This window comes from Heptranchias perlo, chromosome 28 (genome assembly GCF_035084215.1).
Source record: "Heptranchias perlo isolate sHepPer1 chromosome 28, sHepPer1.hap1, whole genome shotgun sequence".
NCBI classification, from domain to species: domain Eukaryota; kingdom Metazoa; phylum Chordata; class Chondrichthyes; order Hexanchiformes; family Hexanchidae; genus Heptranchias; species Heptranchias perlo.
The window spans coordinates 40,183,043-40,201,147 of record NC_090352.1 but is presented as its reverse complement, the minus strand read 5'-3'; the positions used below and the strand labels follow the sequence as shown (position 1 = coordinate 40,201,147).

The following is an 18,105-nucleotide window of genomic DNA, read 5'->3' as shown; positions in this document are numbered from 1 at the left end:
TGCACTATAGTCAGCGGTGGAGTGTGCACTATAGTCAGTGGTGGAGTGTGCACTATAGTCAGTGGTGGAGTGTGCACTATAGTCAGTGGTGGTGTGTTGATTGTGAGTTTGGGATGTGCAGTGTTGGGCTGGGATGGGTCCTGTAGGTTTGGGGTGCGTCTCCTGTTCTCGCTGTGTGCATCTCGGAGCTGCTGCCTGCACAAAGCCCAGAAGGAAGTGGTTTTTAAGGGTTAACGGGCTGTGTGGCTGCCGAGCGGGTCCGGTAAATAAAAATAGCAGCTCCTATAAGTGATGTAATTTTTGGAAGTGCCCACAGGGGGTTGTGATGTGACCCCCTCCCTCCCCCTCCCCCTCTCTGCACCATCTCCATCATGTATAAGAAGTGGCACCGCGCACTCTCTGGTCAATCGGGTAGTTTATAATCTGCAAAACTCCAGCGGGCAGGACTCCAGTAACCGGCTGGGATTACCAGGAAATCCGGCTCTGCTTTAAGGTAATTTCGTTTAATCTTTATTTAAAATATATTTATATATAAATAATACCAATAATTTAAAATAACCTCCTCCTTTTTAACGGACTGCTTCAATCTCCCAAGTTCCCCATTGCAGAGAGTCTATGATGGGACCGGGTCCCGTCACCTGGTGGGACCCACCGGCCACTGGCAGCAGCGAGAGTGAATGTTTTTTAACTGTTGTAAAATCTCGCGTGTGTCTAAAGTCTGAACAGAGCGGATCAGGGGAGACGCGGGCCCTTTAAGGGGCCTTTCGGCATCAAACTCTGTCCCTTCAAACTTTACCGAGTTAACACGAAAGGCGACCCGCCGGGGCCGCTCGGTGCACCGTCCGCTTTAACCTGAAACCTGAATGGATTTTGCGGATCCCCGAATCTGGACCTGGGATGGGGAGCTGACATTTTATTGGGGGGTGAGTGGGTGAGTGGGTGGGTGGGTTAGTGAGTGGGTGGGGGTGAGTTAGTGGGTGGGTGGGTGGGGGTGAGTTAGTGGGTGGGTGGGTGGGGGTGAGTTAGTGGGTGGGTGGGTGGGGGTGAGTGAAGTGAGCGGGTGGGTGGGTGGGTGAGGGTGAGTGGGTGGGTGGGGGAGAGTTAGTGGGTGGGTGAGTGAGTGGGGGTGTTATTGGGTGGGGGTGAGTTGGTGGGTGGGGGTGAGTTGGTGGGTGGGTGGGGGTGAGTGGGTGGGTGGGTGGGTGAGTGGGGGTGAGTGAGTGAGTGGGTGGGTGAGTGGGGGTGAGTGAGTGGGTGGGTGGGTGGGGGTGAGTGAGTGGGTGGGGGTGAGTGAGTGGGTGGGGGTGAGTGAGTGGGTGGGTGGGGGTGAGTGAGTGGGTGGGTGGGGGTGAGTGAGTGGGTGGGGGTGAGTGAGTGGGTGGGTGGGTGAGTGGGTGGGTGGGGGTGGGTGAGTGGGTGGGTGGGGGTGAGTGAGTGGGTGGGGGTGAGTGAGTGGGTGGGGGTGGGTGAGTGGGTGGGTGGGGGTGAGTGAGTGGGTGGGGGTGAGTGAGTGGGTGGGTGAGTGAGTGGGTGGGTGAGTGGGTGGGTGGGGGTGAGTGGGTGGGTGGGGGGTGAGTGAGTGGGTGGGGGTGAGTGAGTGGGTGGGGGTGAGTGGGTGGGTGTGGGTGTTACTGGGTGGGTGGGGGTGAGTTGCGTGTCGGGGTTTAGCGGTGAGTCTCGGCCGCTTCTTGTGTCTGTCCCTAACTGACTTGTCGTGTGTTTTGATTTGGACTGAAGGTGGCGGGGTGATGCCGATGCTCGATGCGATGGAGGTGCCCAACCATGCCAAGCAGCTCCTGCTGCAACTCAACAGGCAGCGAACCAAAGGTTTCCTCTGTGATGTGATCATCGTGGTACAAAACGCTCTCTTCAGAGCTCACAAGAACATCTTGGCCGCCAGCAGCGTCTACTTGAAATCCTTGGTGGTTCACGATAACCTGGTCAATCTGGATCCGGAAATGGTCAGCCCTGGGATATTCCGGACCATCCTGGATTATATCTACACCGGGAGATTGAACGAGGCCGATCAAGGCAACGAACCGAACCTGGGAGCTATTCTCGCTGCCGCCAGTTACCTACAGTTACCGGATCTGGTGGCTCTTTGTAAGAAAAAACTCAAACGCAACGGGACCTATTTCCATATCAGGACAGGGTTCTCCTCTTATGGGAAACTCGGAAGGGGCCTGAGGACGTCCACTCCCGTTATTCAGTCTTGTTACTCGGTGGCTTCCAGACTTCTTGACAGTCAACCCTTGCAACAGATGCACACAATCAACACACATTCTGGGGAGTTATACGCTCCACTTTCTCAGGGTAATCGGGTTCACCCTCAGGGGATGTGCCTCTCAGACCAGGCATCCTCACAAATGCTGGGCCTGGATCTGTCCAAGAGAAGCCCGCTGGGCCCTTCTCTCCAGCACGACGAGGCTCATTCTGCAGACTCCAGGCAGACGAGCCCGCCGACCAGTGCCTCCCTCCTCACCAACGGTGCCTCTTACAAGGACCAGCCGCCCGCAGCTGTCCACCAAATGGAAACGGACGAGCCAATGGGCCACGAGAACAGCGCCTTCAGGAGCAACTTGGCCAATGAGACCAAAAGCAGGACTGAATCCCAGGAGGATGTGATGTCAAGGTGGTTGAAGCAGGAGCCGCTTGCTCACTTTGCAGAAGACTGTGAGAGGGGGAAAGGAGCCAAATGTGAAAGCCAAGAACGAAGGGTAGAGGTCATCCCTGTCCCGGGCCAGGGCAGGTACCCGGGCCTGGGCTGTGACGAGGCGGAAGATGAGAAGAGCAGCAGCGAAGACACGAGTAGCGATGACCCTTGTCCCTCAGGAACTATAGACAGGTATCACTGTAGCCACATTAGTTATGAGCCAGAGAACTTTGGGGACAACCTGTACGTGTGTATCCCGTGTGGGAAAGGTTTCCCCAGCTCCGAGCAGCTCAATGCCCACGTTGAGACCCACACGGAGGAAGACCTCTTTCACAAAGAGGTGGCAGAGCAAACCACTCCTTTTCTGGATAAATCCAACCAGACTCTGGCGGAGATGGTGAGGCCCTACCGGTGCTCGTCCTGTGAGAAGTCCTACAAGGACCCGGCCACGCTCAGGCAACACGAGAAGACCCACTGGCTGACCAGGCCCTACCCCTGCAGCATCTGCGGCAAGAAGTTCACCCAGAGAGGCACAATGACCAGACACATGCGGAGTCACCTGGGCCTCAAACCTTTCGCCTGTGAAGCGTGCGGGATGCGATTCACCCGTCAGTACAGACTGACCGAACACATGCGGATCCATTCGGGAGAGAAACCCTACGAGTGTCAGATCTGCGGCGGGAAATTCGCGCAGCAGAGGAACCTGATCAGCCACATGAAGATGCACGCCTCCGACTGCAAACCAAAGATGGACTTCGCCGACAACGTTTACCCTTTGGCCAAATTCGCTGCCGAACATCTGGGCATAAACCAGGAGAAAGCGGCGGAGATTTTAACTCAATCCGCCCACCTGACCAATGACTCCAAGACTCTGGACTCATTCTCCCCCCCGTAACTGGCTCAGGATCTTGGGTTTTATTTTGGGAGGGGGGGGGGAGGTTAATGAGTTTAACATTTTGCCCAGTGGCTTCACTTTGAGCCCAGACTGGACTCCGTGGGTCTCTGGTTACCTGAACCCTCGGGAGGGCTCCCCCCGGGAGGGCTCCCCTCCAACCAACGAAATGGGCTTCGTCCTCAAACCATCCGCTTGATTCGTTGATGGAAGGTCGAGGTTGAGACCCCCCCCCCGGCCGGGCCGTTACAACCAGCTGGACCCCAACACCGGCCCCGCTCCCCCCCGGAGACAGAGGCTCAGTTACAAACTCTGACTCTCCGCTCCCTTCTCTCCCCCCCTCCCCTCCTACTTTTGCTGAATGTTATTCCCAGTTAAACACTGATTCGACCCGGGGCCAGAAATATGGAGCCCGGAATGTTGGGGAGGGGAACGAGCATCAGTTCAGGGGACGGGGAAGCCCGAAGCAGGAGGGGGAGGGGGGTCCCGGGACTGTGAGGGGGAAGGGGGTCCCGGGACTGGGGGGGGTCCCGGGACTGTGGGGGTGAGTGTCCTGGGACTGGGGGGGTGAGAGTGGGGGGTCCCGGGACTGTGGGGGTGAGAGGGGGGTGTGCCCTGGGACTGTGGGGGTGAGAGGGGGGTGTGCCCTGGGACTGTGGGGGTGAGGGGGGGGTGTGCCCTGGGACTGTGGGGGTGAGGGGGGGGTGTGCCCTGGGACTGTGGGGGTGAGTGTCCTGGGACTGGGGGGTGAGAGGGGGGGCCGGGACTGTGGGGGTAAGGGGGGGGGTGTGCCCTGGGACTGTGGGGGTGAGTGTCCTGGGACTGGGGGGTGAGAGGGGGGCCGGGACTGTGGGGGTGAGTGTCCTGGGACTGTGGGGGTGAGTGTCCTGGGACTGTGGGGGTGAGAGGGGGGGTGTCCTGGGACTGTGGGGGTGAGAGGGGGGGTGTCCTGGGACTGTGGGGGTGAGAGGGGGTGTCCTGGGACTGTGGGGGTGAGAGGGGGGGTATCCTGGGACTGTGGGGGTGAGAGGGGGGTGTCCTGGGACTGTGGGGGTGAGGTCCCGGGACTGTGGGGGTGAGAGGGGGGGGGGTGTCCTGGGACTGGGGGACTGTGCCTCGCTCACAAGTTCATTCTTAATCTGTTCAGAAACGGGAGACGAGAACCGACAGCGGAGGTCGGAGATTTGTTTTAAGGTTTGGGTCAAAACGGAGTTTGTGTTTTGATCGGTTGAATAATGTCAGACCCTAAACCCGGAGCCGGGAGTCGGGGTCCGGGGGTCCCCTCACTTTATCCGGCTTCCAGCACTTAAACCATCACCATTGAGATTCCCAAGACTCGGCGAGAGGGAGTTTTTAAAATCGCTTTCACCAATTACTATATTCTAATTGTGTTTCCGAAAATGATGTTTAATTTCTGAACTTTATCCCGGGCTAAGAACCACTTTAAACCCCAGCATCGCTCTTCAGTTGATGAGGTTCAGTCCAGTTCCCCGATGACCACTGACCCAGGCCCGCTCAAACAAACTAACCCGCCTTTCAACTTCAGATTTTATTACAAACACACACCCAACAAACTAACACTTGTCCAACTGTTAAACCATTTAACCATCAGCTCTGTAACCGAGACAATGCTGAGCGGGTGAAATGATTTCCTCACTAACCCAGCGCGGTGTCTCCGATTCAGATTCAGTCGGAGTGAGATTTAAATCGACAAATCTCTCAATTTAAGGACTTAAACTAATCTCTGAAGCAGACACGTTTCTCAGTGCATTAAACGGACGAGATAAAGTGTTAGTGAGATTGCAGGATGAGACCCAGGAACTCTGCAACCGGTAAGAAGTTGGTTCCTTAAAATAAACACGGGATAAAGTTGGAAATTTCCGGCGCCTGTTATTAAATCACTTATTAAATGCAGTATTTTAGCATGAGATGCAACTCGCCAGTAATGTTACTTTTGTGTTTTTTGCAGGGATTTGTAAAGATTTCCTATTTTGTAAGGTCCTATTGGAGAAGGGTGGGGAATGCATGTAGAATATGAGCACTGTGTCGGTGTGAAGGACACACGCTGCTCTCTGTAAATTCGATGTAACCAAAGTGAGTCTGTACAGACATCCACCCAAATATTTTTTTTTAAAAAACAAATTTTAAAAAGCCAAAATACAATTCACATACGTTGCAATACAAAAAAAACAGTATTTTTATAAATTCTTTTTTGCATTAAAATGAATGTATTTATTGCATGTATTTGTACTGTGTTTATATTTTAAATCAGTCTGTATAAAGTGCTTCGGTGGGATAGTGTTTCTATAATTGTATTTTTGTAAATGAGCAAACAAAAAAAAACTTTTCACCGTGAAACTTGTTTCTATAACACACCAAATAGCAATTAAAATATTACAGACATGGCTTTTAATCTCCGTTTTATTGGACTTGTAGTTACAAAAATGCTAGTTAGCGGTTAAACTGCAACTTTCTCTTCTACATGGCAATGTCTGTACATCACATGGTGCAGGGCTGCTGTCAGCTGGTTGCAGTGCTGTGCAATGACTAGTTCAAACTAACTAACTGGCTACATACAGCAAAGCTTCATAACATGCTAAAATATTTTATACAGACACTTGCTAAATTATATTGAACTCACTCCCACTGCACTAAAACCAAAGGCTTCCTCTATTCTATAAAGCTCACAACACTAAATAAAACCAAATCCAGGCACCTGGCTACATTTTACCTAAACCTAACCACCTAAAGACTATTTAAAAAAAACCAATGAAAAACAAGTTCTGAAATGTCTAAAATAAACCAACTTTTGAAATTTCTTTGCTCCTTAAAAAGGACTAAATCCCCAGCATCAGGTACGGAGTCTCCCAGCTCAACTATCACGAGCCCTGTGTGTTTAAGTTCACAAAGTTGAGTCGCTGTCCCAGCTACTTGATACCTTGGCAGAGGCGAGGAATTAGGAGGCACCAGGTATCTCAATTATTGGCCCTGCAGTGTAACCAGACCCCGCTGTGACCCTCCTCTAACTGGTATTTTGCAAGGCAGGATTCGCTCAAACTACCCACAAATGCCAAAGGTCTTGGGCATCTAGCAGCACATGAAAGGGCAGCTTGTATGATACCAGCTCACGTAGGAGCTGCTCATATAACACACTGACTGCCCTATGCCTGACTCACCAGATTACAGTCCAACACACAGGGCAGCTAGTAAACCTCACAAATAAAACTCGCCATTTTAATCTGGTAACTTTACAATCTCCCATCATATACAGACCCAGTGGACTAAGTACACACTATCAACCTGATGATAGGCTGGTGCCAGGAATCCTTTTGTACAAGGCCAATTAAAAGCCACCTTTATCTGCAATCGTGTGACTGTGACCCTTAACACAACCTTTAAAAGTTGCCTTGAGTTTAGACTAACCTTACATCATGGCCCCTTTTCAAGGCAATTCAGGATTCTTTTCATTGTAAATTATTTAAACTTTTCTTTTTGTGCGCGAAATTCCTCCCGCCAAAAAAATGACATCACAGAACCAGCAGCGAATCAAATCATCAAAGCCTGGGCCTCCCCCCCCTTCCCTCCCCTCCCCTTCTGATGTGACAAAGATTCTGGGTGGAGGTGGATTTGCAGGGCCTGTGTCAGGCACAGCACAGAGGATCATTCCATCTCTGACACAAAACAATCCACACGCTAATGAAAAAACGCCACCGGGGAAGGAGTCCTTTCCTTCCACGGGTTAAAGGAAGCTCCCTCTCACTAACCTGCATCTGGATGCTCACCTGTAGTTCACTCTATTAACCCACCATGACTAGCTTGCTCCTAAAAAGACCCATCGAGATGTCTCATCTCAAGACCTGCCTCTTCAGCTTACTTGTTTTTTTTCTTGGTAACCAATCTCAATCTTCTACTGCATATTGATTCTCGTCATCTCTCAATGTTAGCTTTTTAATGGAGGGGTGGGTTGCCATGGTCGAGCTCTGGGGCTCTCCACGATGCTCGCTGGAATCCAGAGGATGAGAGTTTTTTCCCCAATCCGTCTCTTCATCCCACCTTGGCCCACTTCAGAAACACTGGGATGGCTCTAACTGGCACATTGCGAGTCAGGGCCTTCACCCTCATGTTCCGGTCATCTGTCAACAGCACAACATCACGGCGCAGGCGAATGGGCTCATCTGGGGGAAGAGAAAAGGACCATTAGGCCAGCTATCCCCAAACATACAGCCTGTCTAATAGGGACAAAACAGAACTAACAACAGTCTGACCACATGGTGCACTGGGTGGTGTCTGCATGTATGGTGCACTGCACGGTACGTTACAGTGCATTATGTGGCCGTAGATGTGCTACAATCACCTTCAGGTTAATCTGAATCTATAATGTGGAGGAACAGATCACAATCTCTCTCTCACTGGACCAAATGGGATGTTTAATTAGTTGTATTTAGCAAGGTTTTCTTGTGCTTGTGGAGTATTCCTCCACTTGGTGTCAGGGCCATGCACTGCTCAATCAAGGGCTGTTCAGGCAAAGATCCCTCGGCACCGTCCTGCACATCTGAATATCAGCTTCAGAAACCTTTCTCCCGATGTACCAGTGTGTTTTCACACACTGTCCTTGAAATGGTGCACCAGCAAGAGGCACTGTCTGCAGAAAGGAAAGGATGAAAAATCAAATGGAAAGGATAAAAAAAAACCTAACCCTGACGAGGGTTCCAAATCCTGGCTACCACCTCTACACTGTCTCCTGATCTTTTTCAGAATGAGGTCAGCCAGGGGTCAATTATAACTGCTGCTGAATTAACTCACACTGCTATGGTTGAGATGGTTCTGGCAAAGTGTACCAGCGTACGGCGACACGCCAGTGTACCAGCGTACGGCGACACGCCAGTGTACCAGCGTACGGCGACACGCCAGTGTACCAGCGTACGGCGACACGCCAGTGTACCAGCGTACGGCGACACGCCAGTGTACCAGCGTACGGCGACACGCCAGCGTACGGCGACACGCCAGCGTACCAGCGTACGGCGACACGCCAGCGTACGGCGACACGCCAGCGTACCAGCGTACGGCGACACGCCAGCGTACGGCGACACGCCAGCGTACCAGCGTACGGCGACACGCCAGCGTACGGCGACACGCCAGTGTACCAGCGTACGGCGGCACGCCAGTGTACCAGCGTACGGCGACACGCCAGTGTACCACTGCTGCAACTTCGCAAATTTGACAATATATAAGGTCCTGATCTTAAGTAGGTGACCTGAAGACAAGGTGCTGACTGGGTGGGAAGTGTGTCACCTTAGTCCCAGTGAGTGGCAGAGAAACACCACTGCGCATGGTTCAGCTTTACACACTCGGTCACAGAACATCTTGCTGTTCACGGAAAGAAAATACCTTGTAACTCTGGGAAAAACAAATAAAATTAGACAAGATTAAATGTCCAACAAGTGGTTTTATCACCAATAATAGATTGTGGAGAAGTTCTGACAACTCCATTTCCAACCCCTCCTATACCCTTCTCAGATACACAGGCACAGTGTGAGCAGGGGAACAATTAACACAGTGAAGCAAGATTCAGGGTTCCTTTTGATAGGATATCCCCTTTTTTGTGACATTCAGTCGCAGTTCCTCTATGACTACACATAGAGGCAGAGGCTCCAAACTGTCTTTCAGTATGTTAAAAAAAAACAAAGTTATGAAGCTGAGGATTTTAAAGGGAAGCTGATTTCTACAATTGTACATTATTTCCCTAAACAAGTCTGGTGGCATCACACATACAATAATTTCATTTCACTGACAGACTGATGCAAAGGCCAAGTATATTCACTTTGTTCAACAACACCGCAAATCTGGGAGATGAAAGAAAAATAACTTGTATTTCTGTAACATCTTTCACGATCTCATGACATCCCAAAGTGCTTCACAGCCAATGAAGTACTTTTTGAAGTGTAGTCACTGTTATACTGTAGGAAACGCGGCAGCCAATTTGCGCACAGCAAGATCCCACAAACAGCAGTATGATAACAACCAAATAATCTGTATTTGGTGATGTTGGTTGAGGGATAAATTGGCCAGGACAATGGGGAGAATTCCCCTGCTCTTCTTTGAATGGTGCTATGAGATCTTTTGCATCCACCTGAAAGGGCAGATGGGGCCCCGGTTTAACGTCCCATTCGAAGTATGACACCTCCGACAGTGCAGCGCTCCCTCAGTACTGACCCTCCGACAGTGCAGCGCTCCCTCAGTACTGACCCTCCGACAGTGCAGCGCTCCCTCAGTACTGACCCTCCGACAGTGCAGCGCTCCCTCAGTACTGACCCTCCGACAGTGCAGCGCTCCCTCAGTACTGACCCTCCGACAGTGCAGCGCTCCCTCAGTACTGACCCTCCGACAGTGCAGCGCTCCCTCAGTACTGACCCTCCGACAGTGCAGCGCTCCCTCAGTACTGACCCTCCGACAGTGCAGCGCTCCCTCAGTACTGACCCTCCGACAGTGCAGCGCTCCCTCAGTACTGACCCTCCGACAGTGCAGCGCTCCCTCAGTACTGACCCTCCGACAGTGCAGCGTTCCCTCAGTACTGACCCTCCGACAGTGCTGCACTCCCTCAGTACTGACCCTCCGACAGTGCTGCACTCCCTCAGTACTGACCCTCCGACAGTGCTGCACTCCCTCAGTACTGACCCTCCGACAGTGCTGCACTCCCTCAGTACCGACCCTCCGACAGTGCTGCACTCCCTCAGTACTGCACTGGGAGTGTCGGCCTGGATTATGTGCTCAAATCCCTGGAGTGGGACTTGAACCTATGACCTTCTGACTCAGAGGTGAGGGTGCTACTACTGAGCTAAGGCTGATAACAGGCGTTTGTTTCATTCCTCCTCTATCGTTTAACCAAAGGATTGTGGAACCTAACTGCAGAGCTCAGGATTGAAACACTTGTTCCGAGTTCTGTGGTACTGTAGGTGTACAAACACCCCTTGGATTACAAGTGCAGCCACCGTTAAATGTACAGGGGCCGACTCGCACTCGCCTTGGAGGCGGGTCACTCTCCAACACGGTCACAGCTACTGCTGGAGTCAACAAATCATTGCCATACCCACAAACAAAAAATCACCCCTGACTGTAATCCAAACGGAAGCAGCTTGGACACACCCCTTTAAAGTGGGGAGACCGCGGATACCTTTGTGCACTGGCATGAAGTCCTTGGCCTTGTCCTTGCAGTAATGAAGGCAGCACGAGAGAATCAAGTCATCATTGTTACCCTGTCGGACAGAGAAATAAAAACACATCAGCTTTACACAAATTAAGCTTCGAGAAAAGGCCCGTTCCACCCAGAGCCCATGTCCGATTATTCCTTCATGGATTCCCTCCCTCCCTCCCGTTTAAGGGGCAGTAACCTCCCTTCCAACAGCCCGTGTGTGTGCAGTAAACTGGGCCAGAGCGGCTGTACCTGTGACAGAAGAACAAGAGGGGCCCACATTTCACAAATTTCAAACAACCAAGACCAGTCCTCTCTGTGTACCGGTTAATTAGTTATTTTAAGGTTTTGCCTTCAAATTCTCCCCATTCCCGAGGTGGTGGCATCTGTCAAGACCGACAGCTCTTGATTGGGGGGGGGGGGATCTCAGATGCCTTCTGTTTCAACAAAATTAACTTGCATTTATATAGCACCTTTAATAAAAAATGCCCTTCACAGAAGTGTAAAGAAAAACAGACATCGTGCCAGAGGAGAGATTAGGAACAGTCACCAAAAACTTGGTCAAAGAGATGGGCTTTAATGAGCATCTTAAAGGAGAGGGAGAGGCGGAAGGGTTTAAAGAAGGAATTCCAAAGTGTGTGGCCTAGATGACTGAAGGCAAGGCAGTCAATAGTGGGGTGAGTGCACAAGAGGCAGAGGATTGTGGATGCTCAGAGGGCTGCGAATGCTCAGTCGTTGGGTATATTCAAGATTGACTAAGGGAATCAAGGGATATAGGGATCGGGCAGGAAAGTGGAGTTGAGGTCAAAGGTCAGCCATGATCTTACTGAATGGCGGAGCAGGCTCGAGGGGCTGCATGCCTACTCCTGCTCCTATTTCTTACGTAGGCAGGAGTCTGAGGGAGGGAGAGTTCCAGAGAGGAGGATGCAGGACTACAGAGATGGGAAGGGGCAAGGCAGGAAACGGCTTAAAGACGTGAATAATAATTTTAAATTTCAAGCATTGGGGGCCTAGGTGCCAATGTGGAGAGGTCAACAAGGACGGGTGATGGGCAAGCAGGACAGGATACAAGCAGCAGAGTTTTGGACAAGTTGGAGTTGATGAAGAATGGAAATTAGAAAGCAGTATGTATCCAATATGTAATGCCATGGAATGGTGGGGCAGGGACTCACATTGATATAGACCTAAACTACTGAGTTCCCAATCCCAGCCATGTCAGTGCTAGGCTGTCCCAAGTGGGGTCCAGGTGCCTCCCACACAGAGGGAGCGGCTCTTGCCCAGAATGGTATTGGCGCGGTCTTGGAGCTCAGAAAAATATGAGTCTCAGAATGGCTTTTAATAAGCCAACTCAGTCATGTACATTTCAGTTCATTTCCTGAAATCAGACTCTCCCTGACGCACAGGCACATCGAGCTGAAACAATCACCACCAATCCGTAATATTCATTAAAAAAGAAACAAAGAGAAAACCCCAGCTCACTGTGGGATGATTTGTTCTCTTTTCCCTAACCCAGGCCAATGGGGAGCAAACTAGAGAAGCTCAACTTGTTTATGGGTGCTGGTGCGCGGCGTGCTGGGGCGCGGCATGGGCGCGGGGCGCTGGTGCGCGCGGGGCGCTGGTGCGCGGCGCGCTGCGTGGGCGCGGGTGCAGGATACTGGTGCACAGTGTTGGTGCAGGATACTGGCATTGGTGCAGAGCGTCGGTATGGTGTTGGTGCAGAGCACTGGTGCACAGCGTAGGTGTGAAAACGGTGCGAGTGTAAACCCTGCCCCAGGAGATGTGAAGTAAAGCAGATGTTGGCCTTGCCTCGGTGTAAGGTGATGACTCCTGTATCAGAGAGCGGGACTGCAGGTTTACACCCATTCCCCACACTGCTGAAGGATCTCGTACATTTCAAAATCACGAGCAGTCTAGACAGAGTAGATAAAAAGAAGCTGTTCCCATTGGCAGAAGGGTCGAGAACCAGAAGACACATTAGGATAATTGGCAAAAGAACCAAAGGCGACATGAGGAAAAACTTTTTTTATGCAGCGAGTGGTTATGATCTGGAATGCGCTGCCTGAAAGGGTGGTGGAGGCAGATTCAATCGTGGCTTTCAAAAGGGAATTGGATAAATACATGAAGGAAAAAAATTTGCAGGGCTATGGGGAGTGGGACTAGCTGGATTGCTCTTGCAGAGAGATGGCACGGGCTCGATGGGCCAAATGGCCTCCTTCTGTGCTGTAAACATTCTATAATTCTATGTTACTAGGAGGGAGTGCCGAGCAGAGTCCAGCTACTGTCCACGTAGAGGGAAACATTAGAGGCAGAGTCAATCCTGGGACTGGCATTGCTCACCTCCTAGAGACATTCGAGGTGGCCTGAGTTGTCCAGCTGCCCTCTGGGCCTAGGGGGCTTTGTGATGAACAAGAAAAGGTCAGAGAGAAGGATATCTTGGAGAGGAAGTCTTACCTCAAAATAGGTGATCTAAGTTTTAGGGAATTAGTGTTACACAGAAACGACAAGTCTTCAATGACATCATCTACCCATAGTTCCCAGCAGGAAGCGAGGTCACGACAGCCCACATGGCCTCAATATGTGACTACAGAAGCCTCTGAGCACAGCAATAAGAAACAGTTGGCCATTAAGCAGAGGAGCGGATAATGTAATGATAGGAATGACATAATCACCAGCGTTTAGCACCATCTTACTGAGGGTCCAGGTTTAATGCAAAAAGCGGTGTCTGGTGACAGAGAGGAGAAATTATTTCACTGCTGTAAATTTTGAATTTCTCAGTAGGTTTTCTACACTGGTTTCTGTGAAATGAGCCTGCGATGAGTCACACTCGCCTGCAGCTGGCAGTGGGTGGTCTGCAAACCTTTCTCTGGCAGCTGTGCCTTTTTTCTTTGCCCCTGAGACTTGCAGGAATTTCTGCAGCTCTCTCACATTGGCTGGGCTCCACTACAGGGACTGCTACCTGATCAGCTGTTGTGTTATTCTCACTACACCTCCAAAGCTGGCACATAGATCGGGTGCCACTCAAGGTCACCATCGTCCATTGGTCAATGCTCAGACCATTATCTCCAAGAACTTGTGCACCAAATGGTTTCCAGGCTCCAAGTCTTTTTATGTGAAGACTGTGAATCACCAGAGCAGAAATGCACTTTGGACTTTAGCCCACTGGGAAGTACAGTCTAAATGCCCAGAATCTCTCTTCATAAAGAGGAGACTTCCATTTTTTCTGGGTTGGATTTAAACCCAGATCCCAGAGGTCAAAGGATGATGCTCTAACTCACTCACTCACTAATGCCAGTGCTAGAAAGGGCAAAGAGACGGTGCTCTTTCAATATAGATAAGTGTCAGGTGACGCATTTTGGTAGCAAGAATGAGGAGGCCACATATTCCTTGGAAAATAAGAGTCTAAATGGGGTAGAGGAGCAAAGGGATCTAGGGGTGCGGATACACAAATCATTAAAAGTAGCAACGCAGCTTAATAAGGCCATAAAAAAAGCGACCAAGCACTGGGGTTCATTTCTACAGGGATAGAATTGAAAAGCAGATAAGTTGTGTTAAATATGCATCGAACCTTGGTTCTGGTCTCCATATTATAAAAAAGGATATAGAGGCACTGGAGTAGATGCGAAAAAGATTTACAAGGATGATACCAAAACTGAGAGGTTATACTGATCAGGAAAGACTAAATAGGCTGGGGTTTTTTTCTCTAGAAAAGAGAAGGCTGAGGGGTGACCTCATAGAGGGCATTAAGATTGTGAAAGGGTTTGACAGGGTAGATGTAGAAAAGATGTTTCCAATTCTAGACCAAAACTAGGGGCCATAAATATAAGATAGTCACTAATGAATCCAATAGGGAATTCAGGAGAAAATTCTTTACCCAAAGAGTGGTGAGAATGTGGAACTCGCTACCACAAGGAGTAGTTGAGGCAAATAGTGTAGATACATTTAAGGGGAAGCTAGATAAACACATGAGGGAGAGAGGAACAGAAGGATATGCTGATAGGATGGATGAAGTAGGGAAGGAGGAGGCTCGTGTGGAGCATAAACACCAGCACAGACCTGTTGGGCCAAATGGCCTGTTACTGTGTTGTACATTCTGTGCAATTTTAAAATATAACTAAATCCTTTAAAAAAACACTCTATTTTAAGTTCAATTTTTTCTTCATTTCTGGGGGACAATATCACACATCAGCTCCCATTGATGGGTGACCAGTGCCATAGGAACAGGAAGAGGCCATTCAGCCCCTTGAGCCTGTTCCGCTGTTCTATTACTTTATGGCTGATGTACTTCAACTCCATTTACTCGCCTTTGTCCATATCACTTGTTACCCTTACCTAACAAAAATCTATCCATCTCAGTCTTAAAAATTTCAATCGTCCTCCAGCATCCACAGCCTTTTGATGGACAGTGTTCCAGATTTCCACTACCCTTTGTGTGAAAAAGTCCTTCCTGATTTCACTCCTAAATGGCCCATCTCTAATTTTAAGATTATGTCTCAGCCATATAAATCGCAACAGTCGTAAGTTTGACCTTGATCTGTACACATTAACTGATCTGAGTCAGGACACTGCAGTTTTCTTCAGGTACTCTGGGTTATGGAGGGAAAAGCAGCTCAGTTTGCCACTTGTTATCACAATCCAGTGACCACTGCTGGATGAGTATGTGTTCATGTGTGTGTGTGTGAGAGAGTGAGAGCGAGAGCGAGAGCGAGTGAGCGAGTGAGCATGAGAGCGTGAGAGAACTGAGGCGCGAGTATGATCAGCTTCGTTGTAATGCCCCCCACACCTCTCCCCCCTTGAATGGCTCATGCTTGAATACGACCACAGAGGATGGCCTCTGCCCATAAAATTGTACCAAAGCAAGGAGTCAATGCTTTTAGGAGAGAGAGGTGGAATAATTGGAGAGATAATAAATGCAGAATTTAAAAAAAATTATGCTAACAGCCCGGGTCGTAATTTAATTGAGCAGGAAGCTTGCTGGACACTGGCTGTTGGCGAGGTTGGATAGCACTTAGTCCCTGGTAATGTTTATATGGATAGCCAGGCCTTCCTATCTGTAGGTGACTAGTTGAGTAGAGGTGGGTGACCCTGGTCATGTTGATTCTCAAATATATAAAATCCTTCACGTGTGTAACTACTCGTACCAAATAAAGTAACCTGTAATATACAATGATGCAATAAGCATGTAAACTTCGCAATTCAATAGAATGGAGTTGGGAAAAAAAAAGTAACGCATCGCAGTAGTTGATAATGTGACACTTTCCTGGTGGCCAATAGGGATGCTCTGAGGTACAGAGTTTAGAGCAAGCTGTTCAATGTGTCCTTGGTACTGAGCTTGCTCAAAATTTAATAAATCCACGATGGTTGCCATTTAATGTCAGGTTCGTTCTAAACAACCAATTATCAAAAGTCAACAATGCTTAACAGGTCTCACAAATTCCAGTCTAACTTTGCGTGAATTTGAAATTATTTTGATGAATTTGCTGACTAAGTCACATGGGAGGGATTAAACTGTAGATTGCAGGCAGCCAAGTAGGGCAGGGTGTTGGTACTCTTAAGACAATGAATATTGAATATTGTGTATTGGATTTTGAAAAGTGTTAGAAAACCTTCACAGAGCTTTTGCCTAAAGTTTGAAATTAGGCAGTATATGTTGAGCTATTTTGGTAACAATCTGTTGGTAACCAATAGTCAGGATGAACATTTTCATTATATTTTCCAAATGTAATTTCCGAGTAGAGTATGATTTATTTCCTGTTCACATGATCTACTATATGTATTTGATACACATATATTTACTAGAATGGTACCAGGGATGAGGGAATTCAGTTATGTGGAAAGATTGGAGAAGCTGGAGTTGTGCTCCTTAGAGCAACAACAATAGCTTGCGTTTATATAGCGCCTTTAACATAATAAAACGTCCCAAGGTGCTTCACAGGAGCGATTATCAAACAAAATTTCACATCGAGCCACATAAAGAGATGACCAAAAGCTTGGTCAAAGAGGTAGGTTTTAAGGAGCGTCTTAAAGGAGGAGAGGTTTAGGGAGGGAATTCCAGAGCTTAGGGCCCAGGCAGCTTAAGGCACGGCCGCCAAAGGTGGAGTGATTAAAATCGGGGATGCGCAAGAAGCAAGAATTGAAGGAGCTCAGAGATCTCGGTGGGTTGTAGGACCAGAGGAGGTTAGAGATAGGGAGGGGTGAGGCCATGGAGGGATTTGAAAACAAGGATGAGAATTTTAAAATTGAAGCATTCCCGGACTGGGAGCCAGTGTAGGTCAGCGAGCACAGGGGTGATGGGTGAACGGGACTTGGTGTGAGTTAGGATACGGGCAGCAGAGTTTTGGATGAGCTCAAGTTTATGGAGGGTGTAAGATGGGAGGCCGACCAGGAGCCCATTGGAATAGTCCATTAAGAAAAATTCCAATTTGTCTTTCTTGGATCCAAAATGAATAATCTCACACTTCCCCATTGAACTCCATCCGCCACAATTTTGCCCGTTCACTTAGTCTTTCTATGTCCCTTTGTAACTTCTCCCTCCCATCCAGACAACTTACTGTGCCTCCTAACTTAGTGTCATCTGCAAACTTGGATATACATCTCTCAATTCGTTTATGAGTCATTGATAAATATAGTGAAAAACTGAGGCCCCAATACAGATACTTGGGGAACACCACTTGTCACATCCCGACAATGAGCACATTCCCTTCATCCCTTCTCTGAGATTCCTACCTCCCAACCAATTACCGACCAGGCCCCTCCCACTGACAGGTGACTCGTGCCAGGCCCCTCTCAGTGACATGTGACCCGTGCCAGGCCTCTCTCAGTGACATGTGACCCGTGCCAGGCCTCTCTCAGCTCCCACAGATCATGATCCGCGATATAATATTTGACATTTTCCATATTGTCCAGTGGTACTAAAGGAATGTGCTTACTTTGCCCAGAATCCAATACTGGTCCTTCAATATGACTATAAACATATTTCATAGAATCATAGAAAGTTACGGCACAGAAGGAGGCCATTTGGCCCATCATGTACGTACCGGCCGAAAAAGAGCCATCCAGCTTAATCCCACTTTCCAGCACTTGGTCCGTAGCCCTGTAGCTTACGGCACTTCAGGTGCACATCCAAGTACTTTTTAAATGAGTTGAGGGTTTCTGTCTCTCCCACCCTTTCAGGCAGTGAGTTCCAGACCCCCACCACCCTCTGGGTGAAAAAAATTCTCAACTCCGCTCTAATCCTTCTACCAATTACTTTAAATCTATGCCCCCTGGTCACTGACCCCTCTGCTAAGGGAAATAGGTCTTCCCTATCCACTCTAGGCCCCTCATAATTTTATACACCTCAATTAAATCACCCCTCAGCCTCCTCTGTTTCAA

At 49.3% G+C, this 18,105-nt stretch overlaps 2 protein-coding genes across 5 annotated transcripts in view; one reads left to right on the top strand and one right to left on the bottom strand.

The window, feature by feature from the left end:
* hic1 (hypermethylated in cancer 1) overlaps positions 1-4,031 on the top strand; it is a 7,438-nt gene extending 3,407 nt beyond the window's left edge. Inside the window, exons 1-3 of one of the 4 annotated variants that reach the window (XM_068008580.1) lie at positions 7-493; positions 596-923; positions 1,738-4,031. In XM_068008580.1, coding sequence (XP_067864681.1) covers positions 1,749-3,548 — 1,800 coding nt within the window. In that variant the 5' untranslated portion in view covers positions 7-493; positions 596-923; positions 1,738-1,748 and the 3' untranslated portion in view covers positions 3,549-4,031. Of the gene's footprint in view, positions 1-6; positions 494-595; positions 924-1,737 lie in introns of those variants that run through there. The other 3 variants (XM_068008581.1, XM_068008579.1, XM_068008578.1) reach the window with 3 other exon arrangements.
* Positions 4,032-5,948: 1,917 nt separating this feature from the next.
* Positions 5,949-18,105, bottom strand: part of smg6 (SMG6 nonsense mediated mRNA decay factor) — a 323,207-nt gene continuing 311,050 nt past the window's right edge. The window contains exons 18-19 of the mRNA XM_068008576.1: positions 10,717-10,798; positions 5,949-7,720 (exon numbers count right to left, since the gene is read on the bottom strand). Of these exons, the coding sequence (XP_067864677.1) occupies positions 7,590-7,720; positions 10,717-10,798 (213 nt within the window). The 3' untranslated portion in view covers positions 5,949-7,589. The remainder of the gene's footprint in view (positions 7,721-10,716; positions 10,799-18,105) is intronic.